General features: G+C 44.3%; 1 protein-coding gene across 2 annotated transcripts in view; it reads right to left on the bottom strand.

The window, feature by feature from the left end:
- Window positions 1-1,154: 1,154 nt before the first annotated feature.
- The window catches only part of Kcnk9 (potassium two pore domain channel subfamily K member 9), a 43,379-nt gene continuing 21,332 nt past the window's right edge, over window positions 1,155-23,201 (bottom strand). Inside the window, exons 2-3 of one of the 2 annotated variants that reach the window (XM_087559294.1) lie at window positions 8,877-9,828; window positions 1,155-3,788 (exon numbers count right to left, since the gene is read on the bottom strand). In XM_087559294.1, coding sequence (XP_087415420.1) covers window positions 8,921-9,828 — 908 coding nt within the window. In that variant the 3' untranslated portion in view covers window positions 1,155-3,788; window positions 8,877-8,920. Of the gene's footprint in view, window positions 3,789-8,876; window positions 9,829-23,201 lie in introns of those variants that run through there. The other variant, NM_053405.2, reaches the window with a different exon arrangement.

Genomic DNA, 23,201 nt, shown 5'->3' on the forward strand with positions numbered 1-23,201 from the left:
ACCACTTCTTGATCTGCTGGGATAGGCTAGAAGGCCACCTTCGCCACTTATCAACTGTGTGGTAAAAATTCAGTTCGTCTTCAACACTCCTTGTTCCTTGTCTTCTGTGTGTAATTGTAAACCCTTCTATCAACACAGGAGAAAATAACAAAATACCCCAGATTTCTCCCTACGCTCCTGGTCTGACATCTTATGCAATTTCTACTCAGCGGGATTCACAGTGTCTGCCACTCAATGCAGTGTTCATGTGGTGGAGGTTTCTGATAAGGCAGAAGATAGGCTGAGATGACCTCAGAAGGGCCTTCCCAACCCCAAACCAGCTGTCAAAATGCTATTTGTGGCCTGAATAAACAAATGTATAATTAGCCCTTTTCTGGAATATGTTCTCTGAAGAGCCATCAAATTATAGAGAAATCTTGTTAATTGTGGGTTCTGCTTCACTGGGTTCCCGCTCACTGCATTTTCCCCATTTCATTTGATTTTTATTTTTCTACCCAACTTCTAAAGTTCCAGCTTGAAGAAATGAAAACAGTTGTACAGGCATGCTCTAGTTCCTATCTCTACTCCTTAAACCTACAGCAACCGCTCACACACTGTAGACCACATTCGGTCCAGTGAACTCGGCCTCGTGGGACCAGAGAGGGCAATCCTTGTTGCTCCACCTGATCTGTGAGAGAAGGTGGAACCAGTGTGTGGGCATCAGGTAGTACTGCACACAAATGTCCCCAGAGCTGCAGCTCACATCTGGAACTCTGTCGTGCTCTCTAGGTAAAGTGTAGTAAGAACCCTTTAGGAGAAGAAGGGCTTTGGTTGACTGTGGTGACTGTTGTACCCACAGCTATGCCATTGTTTGTGGGGGCTGGGGGAGCCCATGGGATGGATGATAACCAGGTACCGTCCAATTTCTCAATAAGAAATTCACAGTACAGCTCAACCTAGGAAAGGGTAAGTTTCTAGGGAAGGGTAATTGGCCTATTCTTAGGCACCTCGTCTTGAAATGACTTGACCTTGTCTCTCCTCTGACCTCTACCACCAAAATGTCAGCAAGGAGTCTAGAGTGGGGTGACATGGGTTGCATCTCTTCTGTACCAGTGTGTATCTAAGAGATACCTGCTTCTGGCCTGGCCGTTCTATCTTCTATAGAGGAAATGAGAAATGATTTGCCAAGGCCCTGTGACCCAACTGTATCTAAGGAAGAAAAGGAAAGAAGGACTGGCTCTTAGGAAGATGCCTAGAGGCCCCTCTCCCTACTGCCTAACAAACTGCAAAAGGCAAATCAACACTGTTTTCAGAGCCAACGCATTTTCAGGCACCCTCACTTACCCCACCCCACACCCCAAATCAAGTATGTTCTTATGACACCAAGTATCTCCAGAACTGGATTGGAGCCTCCAAAGATGTCGGGACTCAGGATCAAATGGGAAGCTATTGAAATGAACCAAGTTTACTCAAGGTCCTTCATCTTCTCCCACATCCCTCCAGACCATAGGCTACCCACCTCTGGCAGAGCTCTTCAACATATTAGTTGTCTGCATGTTGAAGGTAGGGAAGATTAAGCCCACCCCTCCCACTACCCACCTTTGTGTCCCCACACAATTTCAGACAAAACCAAGGTATCCTTTGGAGTCAGATTCTCAACCCCGTGTTCTAGAAGGTCAGTTATAGCAACATATGCAGTATAGAGCTCTACCCCAATCCTTCCAGAACCATCCTTGGCTGAGCGTTTCTATGCTCTAAGTCATTCTCAGGTCTACCTCTCAGGAAGGGTCACCTGTCAGGGTCACACAGTGTTATTGGAGAGGGTCCAGCAGAAGGCCTTTGTCCTGTGCAGGTGGAAGCCACTTTTTTGCCATGTGCATGGGCATGCTGGCCACCTTTCATGCCAGAGAACTCACTACCGTTGGTCCTGGATGTGTCCTCTGGGATCCACTGGCACAAAGATGATGCCTGAAGATAAATGTCTACAAGGTTAGAAATGACAATCACAGGCTTAAACAACAAGCACATGGTTTCCCTCTTAGCATTGACATTAATACAGGAAAAGGAGCTGGCACATCCACTAGGTACATTCCTGGAAGTTTCTCCCCTTCTTTGGGAATCCATGCAAAGCCTCCTCCCCAATGTGAGCCCCACCCATGTGATTTCCTCTGCTTTTCCAAACCACTCTCTCCTCTCTCTAAGGCATGCCCTTGTTTCATTTTCTGTGTTTGAAGCTTCCCACTCCACCCTACCCATACACTTCAGTACCAGCCCTCTGGGATCCGCAGACGCCGGGCTTGGAGATCCAGTCTTGCAGCGTTTCTGAACCTTGCCAGCCACCTGCTGAACAGAAGTGCTCTGGCTGCACCCCTACCCACCACCCACACCCCTACCAGCAGCAGAGTTCGCACATACAAGACGTGCTTGATGTTTCATCTGTACAGCACTGCACCAGAATGGCTCTGGAGTTACAGTTATAGTTCGGTCCTCCACAAAGCAACAACCAGTTGATGTGAAGGGAGGCCCTGTGCTGGGCGAAGTGTACATACTTTCCTGGGAGTAAAGCAGGTGTTCAGTAAACATTCACATGTAGTTTTCACAAGCACCGTGTGAAAACTTAGAACCTCCAATGTCAGAGTGTGAAAACAGACGTGGAAACGGAGGGGTAAATCCACCACCCAACTGTAAAGGACAGAGGTTGGTCCCAGGTGTGTAAAATACCAGCCCCAAGCATCTTTCAGCACACCCAGATGCTCTGGGCATGGGAGAGAAGCAAGAAGTAGATGTTCTTGTCTCTCCCAGCCTCCAAAGGTTCAGGGTCTGTGTCATTGTGTATGATCTTCCCAGCCACACTACCACCCTCAAGAAAATGACACTGCCCCACCTGATCCCCTTGTGATGTTCCCATCACCAGCCCCCGCCTACTACAGGGAGAAATATCCCAGCATGCTTCTATAATCTATAGATGTTCCCACCCTCAGACACTGAAGTGCCTTGCTGTGTGGATAGCTCCTGGGCCAGTTGCTAATGGCTCACTCAACTCCCAAGGCACGTGCAATTGAATAGCAAGCAGTGCAATGCAAACCAGGATTTGGGTTGTTTCCAGGGATTTGCATTGGAATACCCCATGTCTACTTCAGCCAGATAACTCATGCTTGGACCTGCTTTACCCTGAGGCCTCCCTCCCCTCTGTGGGCACTTGCTAACTCTCTGCACACAAGGGTGACCCATCAGGCATTTGCTTCTCAGTATGTTCACTCATGAGAAGCAAACACAGAGGAACCCAGTGAAGGACATTGCTAAATCCACAGGGTGTCAAAAACTTTGAAGGAAGGACTAAGATGTTTCATCTCTACCTTCAAAAGGGCATAGCCATAGCAGATACTTGTCATCAGTTGGAAGGGAAAGGAATGTGCTCTAGAATATGCCAGAGCAAACATCTCTAAGGCAGAGATAACAAATGATAGCCCCTTGGTGGGCAGGGCAGGCCAGTGACATGACAGTGAGACATGTCTTCTACTGTAGTAAGTGAGGAGACTGTGTGGTGGTCATCGCCACTCACGAGGTTGCTGCTTGGTGCCAAAATGGCCCAACAGATTTGCAGGCAAGGGACCCTACAGGAACATGTCTCTGTGCCTTTTGTCTAGGTATAGCTGGGCCATTCCCATAGGTGTTTAGGGGAAAGGGTGCTGACACTCGCCCCTCGTGGAAGAGGTCCCCGGGAGAGGTCAGAAATCCGAAGCCTGCTTGGGCTTCACAGTGAGACCCAGCATCCATGGGCGCCTCTCTTGAAGATGCAGTTAGGTCCCCTAACAGAGGAAAACAACATTTAATATGACTTATTTATTCACAACAAAAGCAGTAACCACAGAGGTCCCCAGAGAGACAAACATCAAATGCATAAATCAGGGCTAAACAACATCAACTACATCATTTTCTTGTCAACAGTTCCTCAAGCCGAGGGAACAAGCAGACGACAGCAGATCATAGGCATTCTACAAGACTACGGGCCTGGGGTCCTCAAAAATATCAATTATCAAGAGACACAAACACAGTGAGGGAGATGCCCTCAATTGGGGGGTTGGGGAACAACAAGACAAGCAGGTGTGGGGTGTGATCTTGGATGCATCTTAGATTCACAAACAAGTTCAGTAGGACATTTTAGGGACACTTGGGGAATTCTTTATACAGATTATATTATTATATTAGATATTCTTATGCTAAGTTTCTTAGGTGTGACAACACCACTACTATATAAGAGAATGCACTTTTCATGAGAGATATACAATGTTATCTTTGGCTGAACCACCTAAAAGCTGTAGACACCATGATACCTTATCTTCCAACCATCTCAGTGTTGAAGAGGATACTGAGGCTGGCTCTGGGTGAAAGGTCTAGGGAATCCCATGGTGCTAGTCTATCAACTTTTCTGTCACCCTCAGACTTTTTTTTTTCAAAGTCGGTGTCAGGGGAATCGTGATCATTTACTTTTGATCATCAACCTCTACCAACATGTGGTCAAGATGGGACCACAGAAAGTCAATCTAAGCCTAGCACTTTAAGGGACCCATGATGCATTACACCGTGGTCTAATGCTCTATGCCAGCACTTGTTTCTATTCACCTTTCCAGCTCTCCATCTCCTGCTGAGTTTTAGCTGAGTTTTTTGGCGGATCAATCTTCAAATGTGACTAGATCATCTAAGCCAAAGGTCCTTGTGGGTCAAGCTCATCTTGTGCAAAGTGTCCCTAAATCCCAACCCTTGCTATACCATCAGATTAAAGGGAAAGCTACAGAGGCTCAAGGAGTGAAATGACTTCCAAGAGCCCAGTGAGGCAAGGCAGAAGAACCAGTCCCTGCCCTACCACTTTTCCTCATCCAGGATGCTTTCTGGTCCTGAGAAGACCTTGACTCTGGAGGCAGTGCATCTACCATTTTCAGAACTAAGTCACAATTCACAGATGCTGACAAGCTAAGAGCTGGTAGAATGGACATATTCCAGCATACATCTCAGATCTCACAGCTCTGTAAACAAATGTCTGACCTGGGCTTCATTATTCTAGAAAGACTATATGGAGGTGAAGTTGGGAGCCGCCATGATGGGTAGTCACTTTCTGATCTTTCTTTCTCTCAAAGCACATAGACAAGGAAGATCTCTAAGGAGCCCTTATCCCTCTAGATTCTAGCTGAGATAGATTGGCACTGGGATTCAAGATCTGTACAGCTTTCATTTCTGGATGAAATTGATAAAAATTACCTGCTTCAGCTTATCTACTCTCCAGATGTCTCCTAAATCAGGTACACAGAAAATATACAGATGTGCCCATCTTACTATGGCCATGCTGAAGCCAGCACCTCTCTCAGTCAATCACCCATCATGGGCTCCGATCCTAAAGGCTACTACCATGGCCTCAAAACTGAGTGGGGCAACCAGAAAGAACAGAGTTGGTTCCAGTTCAGGGACTAACAGAGAATCTCAAAACCCAGAGAGAGAAGTACTCTTGATGTTCAAGGTCTATCAGGCAAATGGGTGAGACAGCACCTTCTTCCTGGGATGGGTACCTTTAAGGGTCCAAATGGGATGAACACTAGAAATCAGCAAGCCCAGAACTCTGGGTTACTCCTTATCATTGCCTATTTCTTACTGTCCTCAATGAAGTAAAGATGGAGATCACTTAGTGAAGAGTTCAAGTCAGATATCTTATTAAGTATATATATATACAAGGCAAATTAACTTCCAGGAACTGAACAGCAAGCCAGCCTCCAGTTCCTGAGACTGAATCCCTTCTGCAAACAACCTTGCATGAGGTCTGTTGAAGGGGTTTGGTTAACTGGAGGGAAGGGGACAACAATCACTTGACTGAAAGAAGCCGCCAAGTGCATGAGAGAGGGAGAGAGGTCCAGGTCAGAGACACAATAAAGTCCAGTAATAGGGAATCTTTGGAATGCTGTGCAAAACATCGACAAAGCAGCTAGGACAACAGCAAAAGGAAGTGTGAAGGCCTATATTCTTTACACATGACCTCAGATATGTTGACCCTCTTGAATCTCAATGTTGTTCTCTGAAAATGAGGGAGCCCGTGGAGTTTTCCTTGCTAGGAGCCCCTTCGACTCTACTGGTGGACTCTTGATAGAAATGGCCCACTCTCACCTTGTAAAAAGGAAAACCCTTAAGAATTTGACTCCTCCCTGCTCTCACACCAAGAGAGCACATCAGTAGATGTGCCCAGAAAACAATCTTACCGGGTCCTATGCTAAGGAATGAATCGGCCATTGGAGAAGATCCACTTTAGGGAGATAAGCCAAGACTCATTCCCTCCTTCTGTGCTCTATGTTGAGCTTGGAAGAGACAATTTGGTGCCCTTCCTTCCAAAGCTGAACTGGCAATAAATAGCCGAAGACATGGGAGGGTTACAAGGATGATAACCAATTACAAGTTGCTTCATTACTTCCATCAGTGGCTATCATGTGAGGAGGAAAGAGAATTCATTCTGCAGCCCTTCACCTTGCAGAAGGAGGGGTGTCAGTTCTGTGAGAATATAGAAGGTGGTATCTATATTTCTCTGGGAAGAAGGGATGTACCTGTCATTCAATCCTTCCCACACAATGGTCACTGTGTGACCACCTTACACAGATACATGAATAGGAAGCCAGCTCTAAAGATAGGCTGAGCCTATGTCCCTCTGACTTGACTCCTGGGCCTAATGATTGGCCCTGTGAAGACACCAAGCAGGATCCTTCCTCCACTGTAGGGCTGAGTCAGGACACCTTGGTGTCGGAAAGTCCACCTTCTGTACCCTTCTGGGTAGGGACTGAGAGTGAATCCTTGGTTCTCTCAGTGCCTCAATGCCATGTACCGATCAGAGGTGATCACACATACCTACCCACCATTTGAGAGCAAATCTTACAACAGTTTCAGGGGAATTCCTACATGTGTCCAGGAAACCTCCTCCGAGGCATAAAGTACTCTGCATATAGGCATCAGGATTGTCACATGTGTGACCCAAAAGAGCCAACAATCTCTTTGCAGAGCAAAAACATTCAAGAAGAGCGATTGCTTCTATTCTCTGGACAGACTTGAGAGCCCTGTGCAGGGCATTCCACACAACACAATCTCAAACAAGTGAACTGATAAGGACCTCGAAGTTGGAATGTGTCAACTTTGGCCAAGAGAGTCTAAGGTTCACAGACTCCTTTTGAAGGTCCCGTGTCCTAGACGAAGGGGATATTTCAACACGGGGTGTAGCATTAAGTGCATGCATTGACTTTCCAGAGGAGTCCTGGATGCTCCTGGTTTCAGCCCAATGGCACACATGCTTGGGACTGGTGGCATTTGGATGCTGTGTCCTTTAAGAAATCTTGAAGACCAGTAAGTGCGCTCCTTGTGCGTGCGTAGTGTAGCCAAAGCCCATTTCCATCCAAAAGCCAGGAACTTCCAGTATACGAAGGAGTGGGAGGATGAGTGAATGAGGTGACTTTTAGAGATGGTAGGGATGGCGATGAGAGAAATTAGAGTCCCTCAGTGAATATGGAGGCCGAGCTGCCCTCGGACTCCTGCGATTGAAAGGGCCTACATACGATGTGCCATATTCTCTAGCCTAAACTGTCCCCTACAGGGTCATCCTTTATTGAGAGTAGGGAGGAATTTCTCAGCTACCTAGACAAAGCATCCCCTGAGCTTGACAAGTTCCCAGTAGGCCAAGATACAGCCTCTAAAACTCTTCCTGAGACCAACATGAACTTCTCCCTATTTACAGATCAAATGCATTTAGAGACACTCTCTCCTGAAATATATACCTCTCTATATATCTTTAAACAAGGAATGCCCTGTCGCTTTCTTATTAGGAAAAGAAACCACATCATCATTCTGATAGCCATTCTCATCCAAGCATTCCAGAACTGGGACTCTAATCCATGCAGGTAGAGACATCACAGAGACCATCGTCATAGTCATCATCGTTAGGAAGAGGGGAATAATAAAATAGATACTCTTGGGTCCCAACTATTTTCCTGTTTACCCTGTCAACTCCAGCTGCAGGGAAAACTGTTGGAACTGGAAATGCCAAAATTGAAAATGTCTTCAGTAAGTTGTGGCTTTGGACCTACTCCTTTGCAACCTCTGCTTTCTCATGTCAATGATGCATACCAGTTCACAAAGTGCACGATTCTTAAGGTTTAATTTTAAACTGGTAAGGTAACCTGATCCCTGTGGTCTTACCCACCTACACCCTGAAGAGAAGTAAATGAGATTTAGAAGCTATGGCCATCTGATACATCTTGGGTTAAAAGTGCTTTGTGGGATGTGCTCAATTTGGCAAGGTGATAAATCAAACCTTGCAGGGTTTAGTTTGTTTGGAAAGCAGCCTCGAGGAGACTGCTAATGAAATTGTATGAGTGAGAAGGGAGTGAATGCCTGATACTTTCCACCTTGTCGCACAACACACCTGCACACAGAAGCACGCACACTCATGTTGCACACGCATACACACAGCCACCCAGTCCTTGGGGGAAGAAGAGAGGAGTTAGGTCGGAGACATCACTACGGGTAGGCAGTCAAAGGCTTCGGTTGGGTATCCTCTCAGCTCTGTCTTGGTGCTCCTGTTCTCACACCTGTCCTAGGAAAGCCACCCCAGAGAGAGGAGGCAGGGTGGGGAGAAATGTAAGGCATAACTCTGGTGGGGAGAAAGGAAGGAATCCATGCTTCATGCTCAGGTGCGAGCTTCAGAGAGGATGGGCCTCTATTTGCCCTTTGGACAGCTCTGCCTGGCTGGAAAGGTCGGAAAGAAATGAACCCAGGAGAGGAGGGAAGAGAGAAAGGAATGATGATGACTGTAAGCACAAAAAAAGAGAATAATAATAAATAAGGAGGGAGAGAGGAGTTGGGACAATGAAACTTACATCTGCATGACAAATGATTCTTCCGTGTACTTCCCTCCCCACACTTAGATGGACTTGCGACGGATGTGCAGCCTGTGGTTTTCCCCGCAGGTGTGCATTCCAGGAGGGATGGCGCCGAATGGGGACCGGAAGTAGGTGTTCCTCAGCACGTCCGGAGGGATCTCTTCAACCCTGCAGGAAACCGAGTGGACTGTAGCCCGGACATTCCTGGTACTGGGACCAGGAGTAGCAGCAGCAGCAGCAGCAGCAACAGCAGGAGGAACAGGAGTAGTAACTACGACATTCTCGACGGCGTCATCATCATCGTCATCATCATCACCCCAGTTGGCACCAGGGAAGCAGAGATAGCACAGGGTTCGGCCGTATTTCCTGAGGAAGTACATGGGGTGGTGCCTCTTGCGACTCTGAGGCACACGGACAACCACCCGTCTTGGGTTTCCAGCAAGTATCTGCGCAACTTCTCCCTCCAGAAGATCTTCATCGGTATTCATGGTCAGGAATCGCAGGACCACAAGATTGAGGAAGGCACCGATGACGGTCAGGCCCACCAGGATATACATGAAGCTGAAGGCCACGTAGAATGGCTTCCTCTGCAGGGCACCCTTGGATTGCAGGGCCACAAAGTCGCCGAACCCTATAGTAGTCAGTGTAATGAAGCAGTAGTAGTAAGCGTGGAAGAAGCTCCAATCTTCGCACTGGGAAAAGGCAGCCGCCCCAAGGCACAGGGTGCCCATGCAAGAAAAGAAGCCGACGGTCACCATGTTCTCCATAGAAACTTCAGTGTTGCGCATGCCACAGCACTTCTTGATCCGTTTCAGCAGGTAGCGCACGAAGGTGTTCATGCGCTCGCCCAGGCTCTGGAACATAACCAGCGTCAGAGGGATACCCAGCACAGCATAGAACATACAGAAGGCCTTGCCAGCATCGGTTCCAGGTGCAGCATGTCCATATCCTATGGAAAGAAGAAGAAGAAGAGTAGGGACAATAGTTAGGGAAGGTTCTGTGGGGTTTCAGGAATAGATGTAGAAACATCAGACATTTCTAACAGACAGGAGTTTAGAGCATATAAAGATAAAGAAGAACCATTTCAAGAGTCACATGCATGCTGGGGAAGGAGGGATTCAGGGAAATGTCGCTACAAAGAGATTCAGCGTACAGATTAAGTACCTCTAATCTCAAAACAAAATCAAAAGTGCTACAAAACCCAAAACTTTTTTTTTGCTTTGTATCAGGGTCTGATATAGTTCAACTTAACCTCAGACTCATGTAGATGAGGCTGGCTTGGGACTCCTTACCCCCTACCTCCACTTCCAAGTAGACATATGCTCGCTCTCAAGACATTAGGAGTGTCAACATGATGCAGCGAAAAGAAATTTCCATACAATGAAACCTCGTTTGATCTAAAAATCTCCTTAAGCTGTTTATTAGGTGTGTGTGATATGCAAATGGAGCTTGCTTTTACTCTGGAGTCTATCTCATTATGGAGATACAAAAATCCCCAAATCTGAAGTGCTCCCAAACCTCGAGCACAAAAAAAAATGGGTTGAAGCATTTTGGATAAGGGATGTTTATCAGCCTTAACTGACACCTAAGAGGCAAAGAAGACTCATTTGAGGAGAATCCCTCATAATAGTTGGATATCTGATAGGTTGAGGCATGTCAGTGTTCTCAGCGTAACACAGCATATGTACTACTAAGTACAAAAACCCAAGAGAGAAAAGGGAATATCCCTACCACAGCTCCACAGAAAGAGTGACTAATGAAAGAATAGATACTGTGGGCCAGCAGGAGACTGACTCCTCATATGCCATCCTTGTCTAAAATTGTATAATGACCCTAAACAAATGGAGTAATGACTCCAAGCCTACGAGCAAGCCGAAGCTTGCAGTAAGTGACTTAGCAGGTAACTAATCTGACATGGTCAGAGCTGGAACTTGAGCCTGGTGTTTTTATCCACCAAGAATGAGGCTAAAAGAAAGAGCTTAAACTGAGAGACGTGGTGGCAGGGCAGGAAGAACTTTCTCTGCTGTTCACTTTGTTCTGTGATGTAGCCTCATGCCTAGGCAGTGTCTCTAAGGGACAGAATTTAACCTTGTATCAAAAGTCACCTTGATAGAGAGAGAACACACAGCCCTCAAAGACCTCAATACCAGTTCATTCTAGTTTGAGTTCTGAAATGAACACTGCCCAGAAAGAAAGGAAAATACATCGTGGAGAATGTTTGGACTGGGAATTTGGAGGCTAGAACTCGTCTTCAAATCCTGCCCCATCAAGGAAGGCAACATGTATGTCTCCCCAAGTAACACGCTCAAGGTCACATACCACCTTTATTATGTTATATCCCAGAGACTCTGTCAACTGACGTGTGGGATGATGATGTCTCTAGGTGGACTGCTAGGCAAACCTTCTGAGACCAGAGATCTAATAGAACCCACCAAACTCAGGTCTCCCTCCCACTCTGACTTCTGTTCTGCCCACATCCCTCTGCTGTAGGTTGTGGTCTCTCCAGAAGACATGGCCTCATTCTCTCTAGCCACCAACCCCTCCACCCCATCCATCACTGAACTCTGTTGCCTCAGATACCCATCATCCACTGCAAAGGAAGATAAATGGCCTGAAGCAAAGTTGGAACCAGGCCAGATAGTGAGCAGAAAAGCAGAGAAGGACCTCAATGCATATTTGATACAAATCACGCAGTGTGAAGAATGAAAAGAGGGAAGGATTGAAAAAAGCAAGACACAAAACTTCGGGGACAAAAGATATTAAGAGATATTCTAGAAAGAAAGATAAAATGAAAATGGGAGAAAGGATGGCTTCAAATCAACCACATTTGGTGACAGACAAAGTGACAGATTCAGTAGTCTCTGCGAACTTTGGTGGGACAAACTTAAAGAAAACTGCACACCAGTGAAGTTAAAAGAAAGCCCAAGAGAGACCTGCTGAAAGGATGACAGGAGAAAAAATGGCACAACTGTTTCTACAAAGCCTACTCTTTGTAGACTACTCTCTTTTTTTTTATTATTAACTTGAGTGTTTCTTATTTACATTTCGAGTGTTATTCCCTTTCCCGGTTTCCGGGCAAACATCCCCCTAATCCCTCCCCCTCCCCTTCTCTATGGGTGTTCCCCTCCCCATCCTCCCCCCATTGCCGCCCTCCCACCAACAATCACGTTCTCTGGGGGTTCAGTCTTAGCAGGACCCATGGCTTCCCCTTCCACTGGTGATCTTACTAGGATATTCATTGCTTCCTATGAGGGCAGAGTCCAGGGTCAGTCCATGTATAGTCTTTAGGTAGTGGCTTAGTCCCTGGAAGCTCTGGTTGCTTGGCATTGTTGTTCATAAGGGGTCTTGAGCTCCTTCAAGCTGTAGACTACTCTCTTAGACTACTGACATCTAATCGTAAGCAACGAAGGCTGAGAAGCAATTGGAGCTATGTTGGTACAGAGTTGGGGAAAACCATTAACCCAGAATCCCATGTCTAAAGGAAACAGCCTGCATGTTCAGCTCTTCAAAGCTAGAGAGTGCTACCCCATCAGATCAGCACGGCACACCTACTGGAAGAGGAGACCCTTCCCCAAAGAGGGAGATTTAGGACTTCAGGAAAGAATGAATCACGTGGTGAGAAATATAAAACATACATGTGTTATTTCCTCTCCTTCTGCATGAAGCTCACCTGCAGCAGACATCAAAGCCAGATGGGGTGGACTCACTGAGCTCTTAACAGTTCTACCTGGGATATATTTAATGCAAGAAGTAAACACAGCATCATCTGGCTCAAAAGCTGAGCGCTGGGTCCCCTTACCTGTCACTTAGGTTCTTCAAGTATGTGCTCCCAAAAACCTCCAACGGAAGCCTTTTTTCTGATTTGTTTTTGTTTTTTGTTTTTTGTTTTTTTTTTATTTAGAGAAGCTCTCACTCTCTAGTACAGTGTGGCCTGGAATTCATTACATAACCTCCTCTTGAATTTACAGAAATCCTCCTGTCTCAGCCTCCCAAGTGCTTGGATAACACCCACATGCTGCCACTCTAGGCTTTCAGAAGCCATCTGAGTTCTCACTGTGATTCAGTCTTGCCTAGTAGTCAAGACTGGTCCCTGCAGCGTGCAGGCCAATTCAGCCTGAAGCAGATTGACCCCTTAGGAAGAACGGCCAGTATCTTCCATTCCACAGCCTCATCTTTATGCTTGCCATGTTCACTGTGACTGTCCATGGCCTGGTGCCAGCTGAGGGCTACAGTGCTGTCTCCTCCAGCTGCCCAGATATAGAGAAGGTGGTGCTGGGAAAAGAGAGGAATAAAATATTTATAAATGACAGAAGGGGAGTTTTGATAGTGGGGATTAAAGCAGGCACAAATACAAATAAAGAAGGACTCAGGGTGGCTTTGAAAAGAGACATGCTGGGGAAGGAAGCTAACCTTGTCCCCTTGTGCTTCCAAGATGGTTCCTACTTCAGCCCATAATGCAGCTAGCCTGCACAGCTATCCCCCCACAGCTTCCTCAATTCTCTAAACCTTCTCTCTTCTGTAAAGAGGACATGAAGTGAAGCAATCTCTTTAAGTCACCTAGCATTTTATAGTGTACTCTGCTGAATTTGTTCTTTCCTCTGGAAGGAGGTGTCAGGGTTTGTGGTATCCCATGCTAAGCCATTGCTTATTCATGGGGCCCTCTGTGTTCTGCAGAGGGAAACCTGATAGATTTTTTTATATCATGAAAAAGCACACACTTCTTCATGTGATTCACTGATTCCTAGGAGGAACTGGCTAGGCTTCCTGGTCAATTTTGTTTAACTTGGTATCTTAAGAGAGGAAAGGAACCACAAATACAGTTCTTTAACATGCAAGTGTGCAAAGCATGAATTTCTCATAGAAAGTGGGCAAAGGGAAGGGCTGAGTTATCTTCCATCTGCAAAGGGGTCACAAAACCCTGTCTCCTAGGGCAATGTTATGCTGCTGAGGTACCTGTCAATGCCCAGACTGCGATGTGACCCCAAGCCAGAAGTTGCCTGGGGCGGGACACATTTCAGCCCCCAAAGTATCTCAGGCTTGGATTCACGGCATCTCCATGCTTTTAAGAAAATCTGGAGCTCCCTATTCTCCTCCACACAGGCTTGGATTCACAGCCGCTCCCCATGCTTTTAAGAAAGCCTGGCCCTCTCCTCCACACAAGCTTTGCTTTTAGAAGTAGCTAAGGAAATGCTGTCCACAAAGAGCCCACAGGGTGGCAGGATAGTGGAGGCCTTGGCCCGTGGTCTTTCTCAGCCTGCTACCAGAGGTGCAAGGGTGCCCTCTGGCGGGTGATCTGTCACTGCAGACCATGAATGCAAGCATAGGTCCCACACCTGCACAGGTTCCCTCCTGGGATGTGTCCAAGAACCACAAGGAAAAGCCACTAAAGTTTTTCACTGGCAAAACTTATGTTACGTGGTGGATTTTTCTCTCAGAAAGTACCACAATCAATGGAACTTTGGCATAGATATAAAATAAAAGTAGTAATGACCAGTGTTTACTGATAGCCCAAGATAACAGGAAGTAAACTAAAATCCTTTTACACTCAATAACTCATCTCCTGGGGAAAAGATGGTGACCTTTCCTAGTATTCTCCTCCACATGAATGTGACAGTGTCCATGATCTTGGACTTAGCATGATAACTTTCTAAGTTCCCATGTCAGGCTGATCCAGGACTTGTTCCTACATCAGCCCCTGTTGTCAGCCACACCCATAGTGTAAATGAGGTGTCCACATTGTCCCCTTGGTCAGGAAATGGAAATCCTACTGGTTTTTCTGTTGTACCCACACAAAACCTTCCTTTTCTGCCATGCTTCCCTGTATTCACCACCATTCAAAAATCTCTACAAGAAAATGTGGGAAAACAAATCAAATACTCACAAGAAAAAAAAAAAGATAGAAATCTGGCTGATGTTTGAAAAGTCTTGGATAGAATAAGAAAATCAGTAATGGTTGAAAGCCGCCAGGCACTGGATTGGGATGCATCAGCAGAAAGATATACACTCTCTCCCTTAGCTAATAGTGTTAGGCTCAGAAGACTTCAGGTCAGTTATAGTGTAACAAGACTTGTGGGTGATCAGAGGTAAACAAAGCTCTCACCTTGACAGAAGGAAAGCCTATATATTTGAGGGAAAACCTCCACACTTCGCAATATCTCTGGTGACCTCTTTACAACGGTCCATTCTACAAGCTAGCCTGTATTATTTGCACTGACCTCTGTTTTGTTGGTGTGTCCCTCTCCACAGAGCCATGAGAGCACTGAATTTCCAAACCCCTGAAGACTTAACTTTACAGTCTTACTGTATGCTGGATTTCTGATGCAGTGTCTCTTTGTGGGCTGTGGTGAGGCAAGGAGTTGGATGGATTTCCGGGGTAAAAAAGGTACCCAAAGTAAGCATCTACCTATTTAAACTCCTTGGTTGAAGCTTCACAGAAAGAAAACCATGCTCAAGTGGAACATTGTCCTTGATATCCTTCCCAAAAAAGCAAGGATGACAGTTGCTGTGGTGGACACTTGTGCATCTGTCACAGCTAATTCCCATCAACCAGCATTGTGAGACACCACCAGCAAAGGGTACAGGGAGGCATTGCCAGGGGATGCATGATACCCATAATTGCTGCACGATAGCAGCAATGGACAACCCTAGTCCTAATGGACTTTCCCCATGTCTCAGCTTTATAACCTGGGCAAGTTTTCTAACCATGCAGGGATGGAGACATTAAAACCCAAGCAAGAAAAGAGGTAAAAATATTCCCACCCACCCAATCCTGATTATCTCCTAGACTTCCAATTATTTTTAGTGTCCCTTCTGCTTCTTAGACTTTCCCATTTTGAAAGTTACTGGCTATAGAAATAAAAATTCACATAATAGAAAGAAACAAGAGAAAACAGAAGAGAGATCAAAACTTAGGAATGTCTACTCACCATCTTTTCCACTCAGACCTGGAAACTTTTCCTTCTGTTTTCCAAACCCTATTCCTAAATACTTTTTTCCCATGGCTGAGAGAAAACTGCACACAAGCAACTATAAGAAAATGCTAACACTAGTCTATTGCCAATAGCATTCTTCATAAGCATCATTTTTAATTCATCAGTTCTAAATAGAGGCTCCACAATTTCTTCACCTAAATAGACTAAATGTGGAATGTGTTGGACTCTAATTTGCTTCTGTTGCTAACAGCCATTTGTGTTTTAGTCAAAAGCACAGTGGCCCTGGCCTTGAAGGTTTTAGTCAAAAAGCAAAGAAAAGAAACCAAGTAAGTACCAGCAAATGTGCTGGACTAGGTCCTAATACCAGTGAGATATGTCCTCCATTGGCATGCCTGAAGTTGTTAGATGACCACTTCTACTTCCTAGATGAAAAAGCACTTAGGAAAGTCAAAATTTTCCATGTTCCAATGAATTATAATCAATAAAACTAAGATGGCCACCATGGGTTCTCTTCTCAGGGTGTTAGGTGCATGGGTGGATAGATGCAAACAAAACTATTCAAATCCATAAGTGTGCAAAATGTTCCCTGGGGAAAGAAACTGAAAGGAATGGTGAAAACACCTGAAGACGCAGTGTTCCACATTCATTGGAGATTTGGGAGAAGAGTGAAAACAACAGAAAGAATATCTAAAGAAATAATAAATAAAACCTTTCAAACTTTAATGATAATGTTAATCTGAACATCTGAGAAGCTTAACAAATGCCAAGAAGGATAAATGCCTAGATGCATCGCATTTAAACTACTGTATATGCAAGAAGACAATGATGCAATGTTAAAATGAACAAGAGAAAAGCAATTCATTATTAGAATTCCTCAGTAGGGCCCATGAATGACTCTTATTCCAAAGCAGAGTCCAGAAGATAATGGACTGACATGATTGACATGCTGAAAGAAAAAATCTTCCAAGAATTTTGCATTCATTTAAACTACTCTGCAAATTCAAGTAAAAATAAGATATTCTCAGACAGTGAAATGGCATGGTGAAGAAGCTGAATGAAAGTGGCAGTCAATCAAAAATTTTATATCCAACTAAACTATCCTCCTTTTAAAAAAGAGACATTAAGACATTTCTACATTAAAAAAAACAAAAGTATTCTTTGCTTGCAGACTTTTGCTGCAATGAATAATTTTAAAAGCCCTTCTGAATGAAATGGAAGAACTGTAGTCAGTAGTACACATTCATAAAAGAACGAAAGGGTGACAGTAAAGGCAACTACATGTGTAAATATACAAAAGCATGAAATAGCTTTATTCACACCCTTTCTCCTTCCATATAAAAGGCAACCGCTTAACTGATAAAGCAGTGTTGGAGGCAGTGACTTAATATAAAGCAATGATAGATAAGTACATAAATATTTTACTTGTACAACAATAATGAGAGAAGAAGTAGATCTATGTTAGGAAAAATTAAACTTCTGTAAACCACTGAAGTTATAAGATACTATCATCTTCAACTAGCTGATTTTTAAGAGGCCCATTGTTATTTCCAGAGCAGTTACTAAGGAGCTAATTCAAAACACAAAAGAAGCAACAGGAGAATGGAAATGACACGCTTTCCGGTCTACTTATCACAAAAGAAACCAGTAATGGAGAAATGAAGGAACAAAGGAACACAGAACACAAGCAGCATAATGGCAGATTTAACACCTTCCAGATCAGTAAGTACATTAAGTGTAAATTAACTACACAGTCCAATCAGCAGTTGGAGGTTGGCAGATAGACAAAAACAAAAGATACAACCCAAATGCCATGACCCAAGGCTGCTGCCTATAAAAGACACACCTAAAATTCAAAGACGAGCAAATTTAAATAAAAGGATAAACACAAGGCATGTCCTGCAAACTGTCCCCCCCAAAGAAAAACCTGGCATGTCTGTACTAACACCAGGTAAGAAATTGGGTCCAAAATGAATACTATTACTAGAGACTAAATAAATTAATTAATGAATCTTTGAAGTGATAAAAGAGTTAGTGTTTCAAAAAGTGCCACAATCATAAATGTGCATATATTCCAAACAGAATGTTTTGATACAATGGCGACTTAAACCTTGTCCCAGTCTCAGCCAGCAGCCACACCATTGAGAATGCCCTTCCCATTGTCCTTTGAGAAGATCTGAAAGTCTATAATTTTTTATTCCCTCTTCAAGGTCCTGCATAGAACATGAATCTAGCAGGTGCTTTCCATGCTAGACAGAAGCTACAGAGAGCTCAACTGTGGGTCTCTGGCCACTGTATCCATGACAGGCACAATGCCTAGTGACCAACAAACTTGATTTCTCTCCCCTTATTCTCCAGGGCCTAGAATGGGATTCTATATCCAGTACAGGGTGAGATGAGGCCATACAGATCAGTTGCCCTGAAATGGAACCTGGATCCTATTCCTTCTCTGGGGTAGCCATAGGATTCCTTTGGTCTAACAGTTACCAGAAAGCCTGGTTCCATTTCTGTCAGGGCCATTTTTGGCCAAGCCAATACATGAATTCTTCCATAGTCTCATTCTACTATTTGTACATCTTTTCTATACCCCAGCCTTGAGTTTTCCATTGCCACTCTTCCCCCCTCTGGAACAGGTTACCAGGGGATATGAAACTTGCCACTGTGGCAGATAAGAAAAATCCAAACCCAAATGGCCATGAAACACAGCCACCCCAGTCCTAGGAGCATAACCAAAAGAGGCAGAGAGTAGGAATCTTGGTAATAAGTATATATGCATAAACATAGACATATTCCTGCCCAGAGCTAGAAACATCCAACCTCTTCAAAACCAGAAACACACAAACAAAATATGGCATATTTCAGTAGAATAGCATCTTGATGAAAAAGAGAGAGAGAGGAGCTAATGCTCACTATATGTGTGAGCCCCCCAAAAATACCCTGTTAGTAAAGGGGTCAGACTCCAAAGGCCAAGTACTGCAGAATACCGTTTAAAAGACTGAGCCCCACAGAGACAAAAGATGAATTCATGGTTGTAGGAATAGAGGAAGAGACAATGGAAAGTGGTAACTGATAATGAGACGTTGCTTCAAGTGTTGAAATGCATAGAACTAGACAGAGGTGATTGTTGCTCAATGTTGAAAGTTAAATACCACTGAACTGAATGCTTTCCAATAGTTCTATATTATATATATTTTGCCTCAATTCAAAGAGTGACAAGATAATCAAATATTGAATAGGGTGGTAACACGGTTGGGAACAATGAAGAGTGTCCCAGAAGTCCCATGCTGTGCTGACCCAGGTATCCCACACAGCTCAGGACTTGGCACATAGACTTACTTGACCTGATGTCTGAAACCCATTGTTCCTGTCTCCAAACCCATGCTCTCACCTCAGCCTCTTGTCATACCACCAAGATTTCGTTCTCTGTTGAATACAGATGCCCTACAAATGATGAGGTTATTAACAAATAAACTTAAGAGCACCAGTCTAGAGATCAGAATTCCTCCTTATATTTGCATGGCAAGTGGGAGCTGCAGCATCTTCCACCATCTAGACTATAGACAGAATACCACCCCAAAGAGCACTAGTCTAGAGATCAGAATTCCTCCTCATGCTCGCATGGCAAATGGGAGCTGTAGAATCTTCCACTATCTAAACTATAGACAGAATACCAACCCAAAGAGCACTAGTCTAGAAAGAAGAATTCCTCCCCATGCTCACATAGCAAGTGGGAGCTGTAGAATCTTCCACCATCTAGACTATAGACAGAATACCAACCCAAAGATCACTAGTCTAGAGATCAGAATTCCTCCTCATGCTCGCATGGCAAACGGGAGCTGTAGAATCTTCCACTATCTAAACTATAGACAGAATACCACCCCAAAGAGCACTAGTCTAGAAAGAAGAATTCCTCCTCATGCTCACATGGCAAATGGGAGCTGTAGAATCTTCCACTATCTAGACTATAGACAGAATACCAACCCAAAGAGCACTAGTCTAGAAAGAAGAATTCCTCCCCATGCTCACATAGCAAGTGGGAGCTGCAGCATCTTCCACTATCTAAACTATAGACAGAATACCACTCACAGAGCACTAGTCTAGAAAGAAGAATTCCTCCTCATGCTCACATGGCAAATGGGAGCTGTAGAATCTTCCACTATCTAAACTATAGACAGAATACCACTCACAGAGCACTAGTCTAGAGATCAGAATTCCTCCTCATGCTCGCATGGCAAACGGGAGCTGTAGAATCTTCCACTATCTAAACTATAGACAGAATACCAACCCAAAGAGCACTAATCTAGAAAGAATTCCTTCTCATGCTCGCATGGCAAATGGGAGCTGTAGAATCTTCCACTATCTAGACTATAGACAGAATACCAACCCAAAGAGCACTAGTCTAGAAAGAAGAATTCCTCCCCATGCTCACATAGCAAGTGGGAGCTGCAGCATCTTCCACTATCTAAACTATAGACAGAATACCAACCCAAAGAGCACTAGTCTAGAGATCAGAATTCCTCCTCATGCTCACATACCACATGGGAGCTGCAGCATCTTCCACTATCTAAACTATAGACAGAATACCACTCACACAGCACTAGTCTAGAAAGAAGAATTCCTCCTCATGCTCGCATGGCAAATGGGAGCTGTAGAATCTTCCACTATCTAAACTATAGACAGAATACCAACCCAAAGAGCACTAGTCTAGAGATCAGAATTCCTCCTCATGCTCACATACCACATGGGAGCTGCAGCATCTTCCACTATCTAAACTATAGACAGAATACCACTCACACAGCACTAGTCTAGAAAGAAGAATTCCTCCTCATGCTCGCATGGCAAATGGGAGCTGTAGAATCTTCTACTATCTAAACTATAGACAGAGTACCACCCCAAAGAGCACTAGTCTAGAGATCAGAATTCCTCCTCATGCTCGCATGGCAAATGGGAGCTGTAGAATCTTCCACTATCTAAACTATAGACAGAATACCAACCCAAAGAGCGCTAGTCTAGAAAGAAGAATTCCTTCTCATGCTCGCATGGCAAACAGGAGCTGCAGCATCTTCCACTACCTAGACTATAGACAGAATACCACACGAAAAGCACTAGTCTAGAGATCAGAATCCCTCCTTGTGCTCGCATGGCAAAAGGGAAATGCAGCATCTTGCATGGCTTAAAGACAGAATACCACCCACCGAGTACTAGCCTGAGAGAAGATAAAAATGTAGAATTTAAGTTGTTTTTTGCCAAACATATATTGCTTTTTAATCTATGACAAAGTTCAACCATCATAAGTTAAGACTGTCTATATTGCTAAGAAAGAATACATATGAATAAAAAGAATCTCCCCTGCTCTGACCTTTGTAACTTCTTGTGCCTAACCTTGAAACTCCATCCCTACATCATAGGAGACTCTAATAATGCTACCTGCCCTAATGTTCCTCCAGGGAACCTCATGCTGAGAGTTGGGGGTGGAGGTAACTAAATACCAACTTGTCTATCTTCCAAATGGAAGAATATGGGACCTGCTAGTCTTTGAGGGTTCCTAAGAATAAAAGCACTAGTCTGGGCTCTTATTCTAGCTTCATGTTAGCCTCTGAACTTGATATGTTAAGATCTGAGGTTGAAGTCAGCTGCCCACACACATGTATGCACTGTGAAGGTGATTTACTGCTGTATTTCATGAAGTTTGTAGGATCCCCATCTGTTATCTCCATAAAAGCACTCCTCCGCTACTCACGGATATTCATGTAATGATATTCAGAAGCAGTGGCCTGTGTGTCTATCACCCAGTCCAACACATACCAGCTACTAATGTACTAGCAAAGTCACAGCTATCAGTCCTGTAGTTTCCAAGGGGGCAGAGGTCATTTTCTTAAAATGTACTGTGTCTCAAGTTTACAATTTGGGGTGGTAAATATCATGAACATAGTTTGTGCCTATTTTTTACCACAACAAAATAAGAAGAAAACAGGAAATATTTTATGTCCTTGTGCTGCATCTGCTTTAAGTTTAAGCAAGATTGACGTTTTCTCCCTCATCCCAAGTCCCGGACTAGCCTTAATTTACCCGCTATATGTAAATTCTCACTTATTCAACATTCAACATTCAAATCAGAAGACTTATGAGGACATACCTTCAAAACCTATAAACCACTCTGCAAATACAAAACAGCATTATTAGCTCAAGTAAAACCCATCTTGTACACAGCACAGAGGCCTATGCTGAGCACACAATCTCCTATGCCAGCCAGCATCACTCTCAGGTAATAGACTCAGGAAATTTTCTGCTCTATGTTGTGTGAGGACTCACCTTATCCCCAGGCTCTAGGACCTCAAAGCACATAAGACAAACTGAAATCTCAAGTGCCCTCCTATTACCCATGGGTAGTGGAGACTAAGAGTTGGTAAGACAATGGTGTAGATGCCATATGACAAGCTAGAAACCTAAGTTTTGCCTAACCCAGTGTCCCCAACCTGTGGAAGGTGAGGATGATGTCACCAAAGAAAATGAAACCACCTAGTTGGAACTAGTTGAGATTGACTCAAATTTCCTGTATGAACAACAGGGGAGCTGGGAGTGTTTCTATTATTTACATGAAAAGCATGAGCCATCAAACTTTTGGTGCCCAAGGTCCATGGCACTGAGCTCCCATCTCTGCGTTGTCAAGGAACAGAGCTTCTAGAAAAGAAGCCAGCCTCAGAGCACATCCAGATCATGCTGGAAGTCTGAACCATCACCTGTGTCCAATAGACAGACACATCCAGTGGACAGATAGACAGACATTCTCCTATCCCTTGACATGACATTATCTAGCTCCTCATTTCTCTTCCATCATTTCTCATTTCATCAATCGTCTTGTTCCATACCCCTTAGAAAACCTCAGATCCATGACTTTCTAGATGGTCCCTATTCTGCAGAGCCATTCCCCACTCAGGCCATGCCCCAAAGCTCTTCCCTCGACTACAGTGACAGCAGAGAACAGAAGGACTTCTAACTGGTCCTCAAACTGAAAATTGATCTTCTCCAAGAGTCTTTTGCTCAGGTGTCTATTTGATCCCTGCCATCTCTTATTATAACACCCTACTCAAAGCTTGCCAAGACTCTAGGGATATTACGAGATTAACACAATTGACTGTAGATGCCAGATTCATTGTCAGTGATGACCTTTAGTAGGGAAAGCAGATTATCAGTGTATATTGTGTACCATCTACTTTGGGACTCATGACAACAGGAAACACAGATTATAGCATTGGGTGCAAAAGGGTAGATAGACGAGGGGTGGAAGGATGTCTGCTTGGAAATTGATGGGTGAGCCAGTAGATGAGGAAATGGGTGAATGGGTGATTCATAGAAGGTGAATTGATAATGGATGGATGATGTTTGGAATGCA

Source organism: Rattus norvegicus, chromosome 7, assembly GCF_021556685.1.
Source record: "Rattus norvegicus strain SHRSP/BbbUtx chromosome 7, alternate assembly SHRSP_T2T, whole genome shotgun sequence".
NCBI classification, from domain to species: Eukaryota; Metazoa; Chordata; class Mammalia; order Rodentia; family Muridae; genus Rattus; species Rattus norvegicus.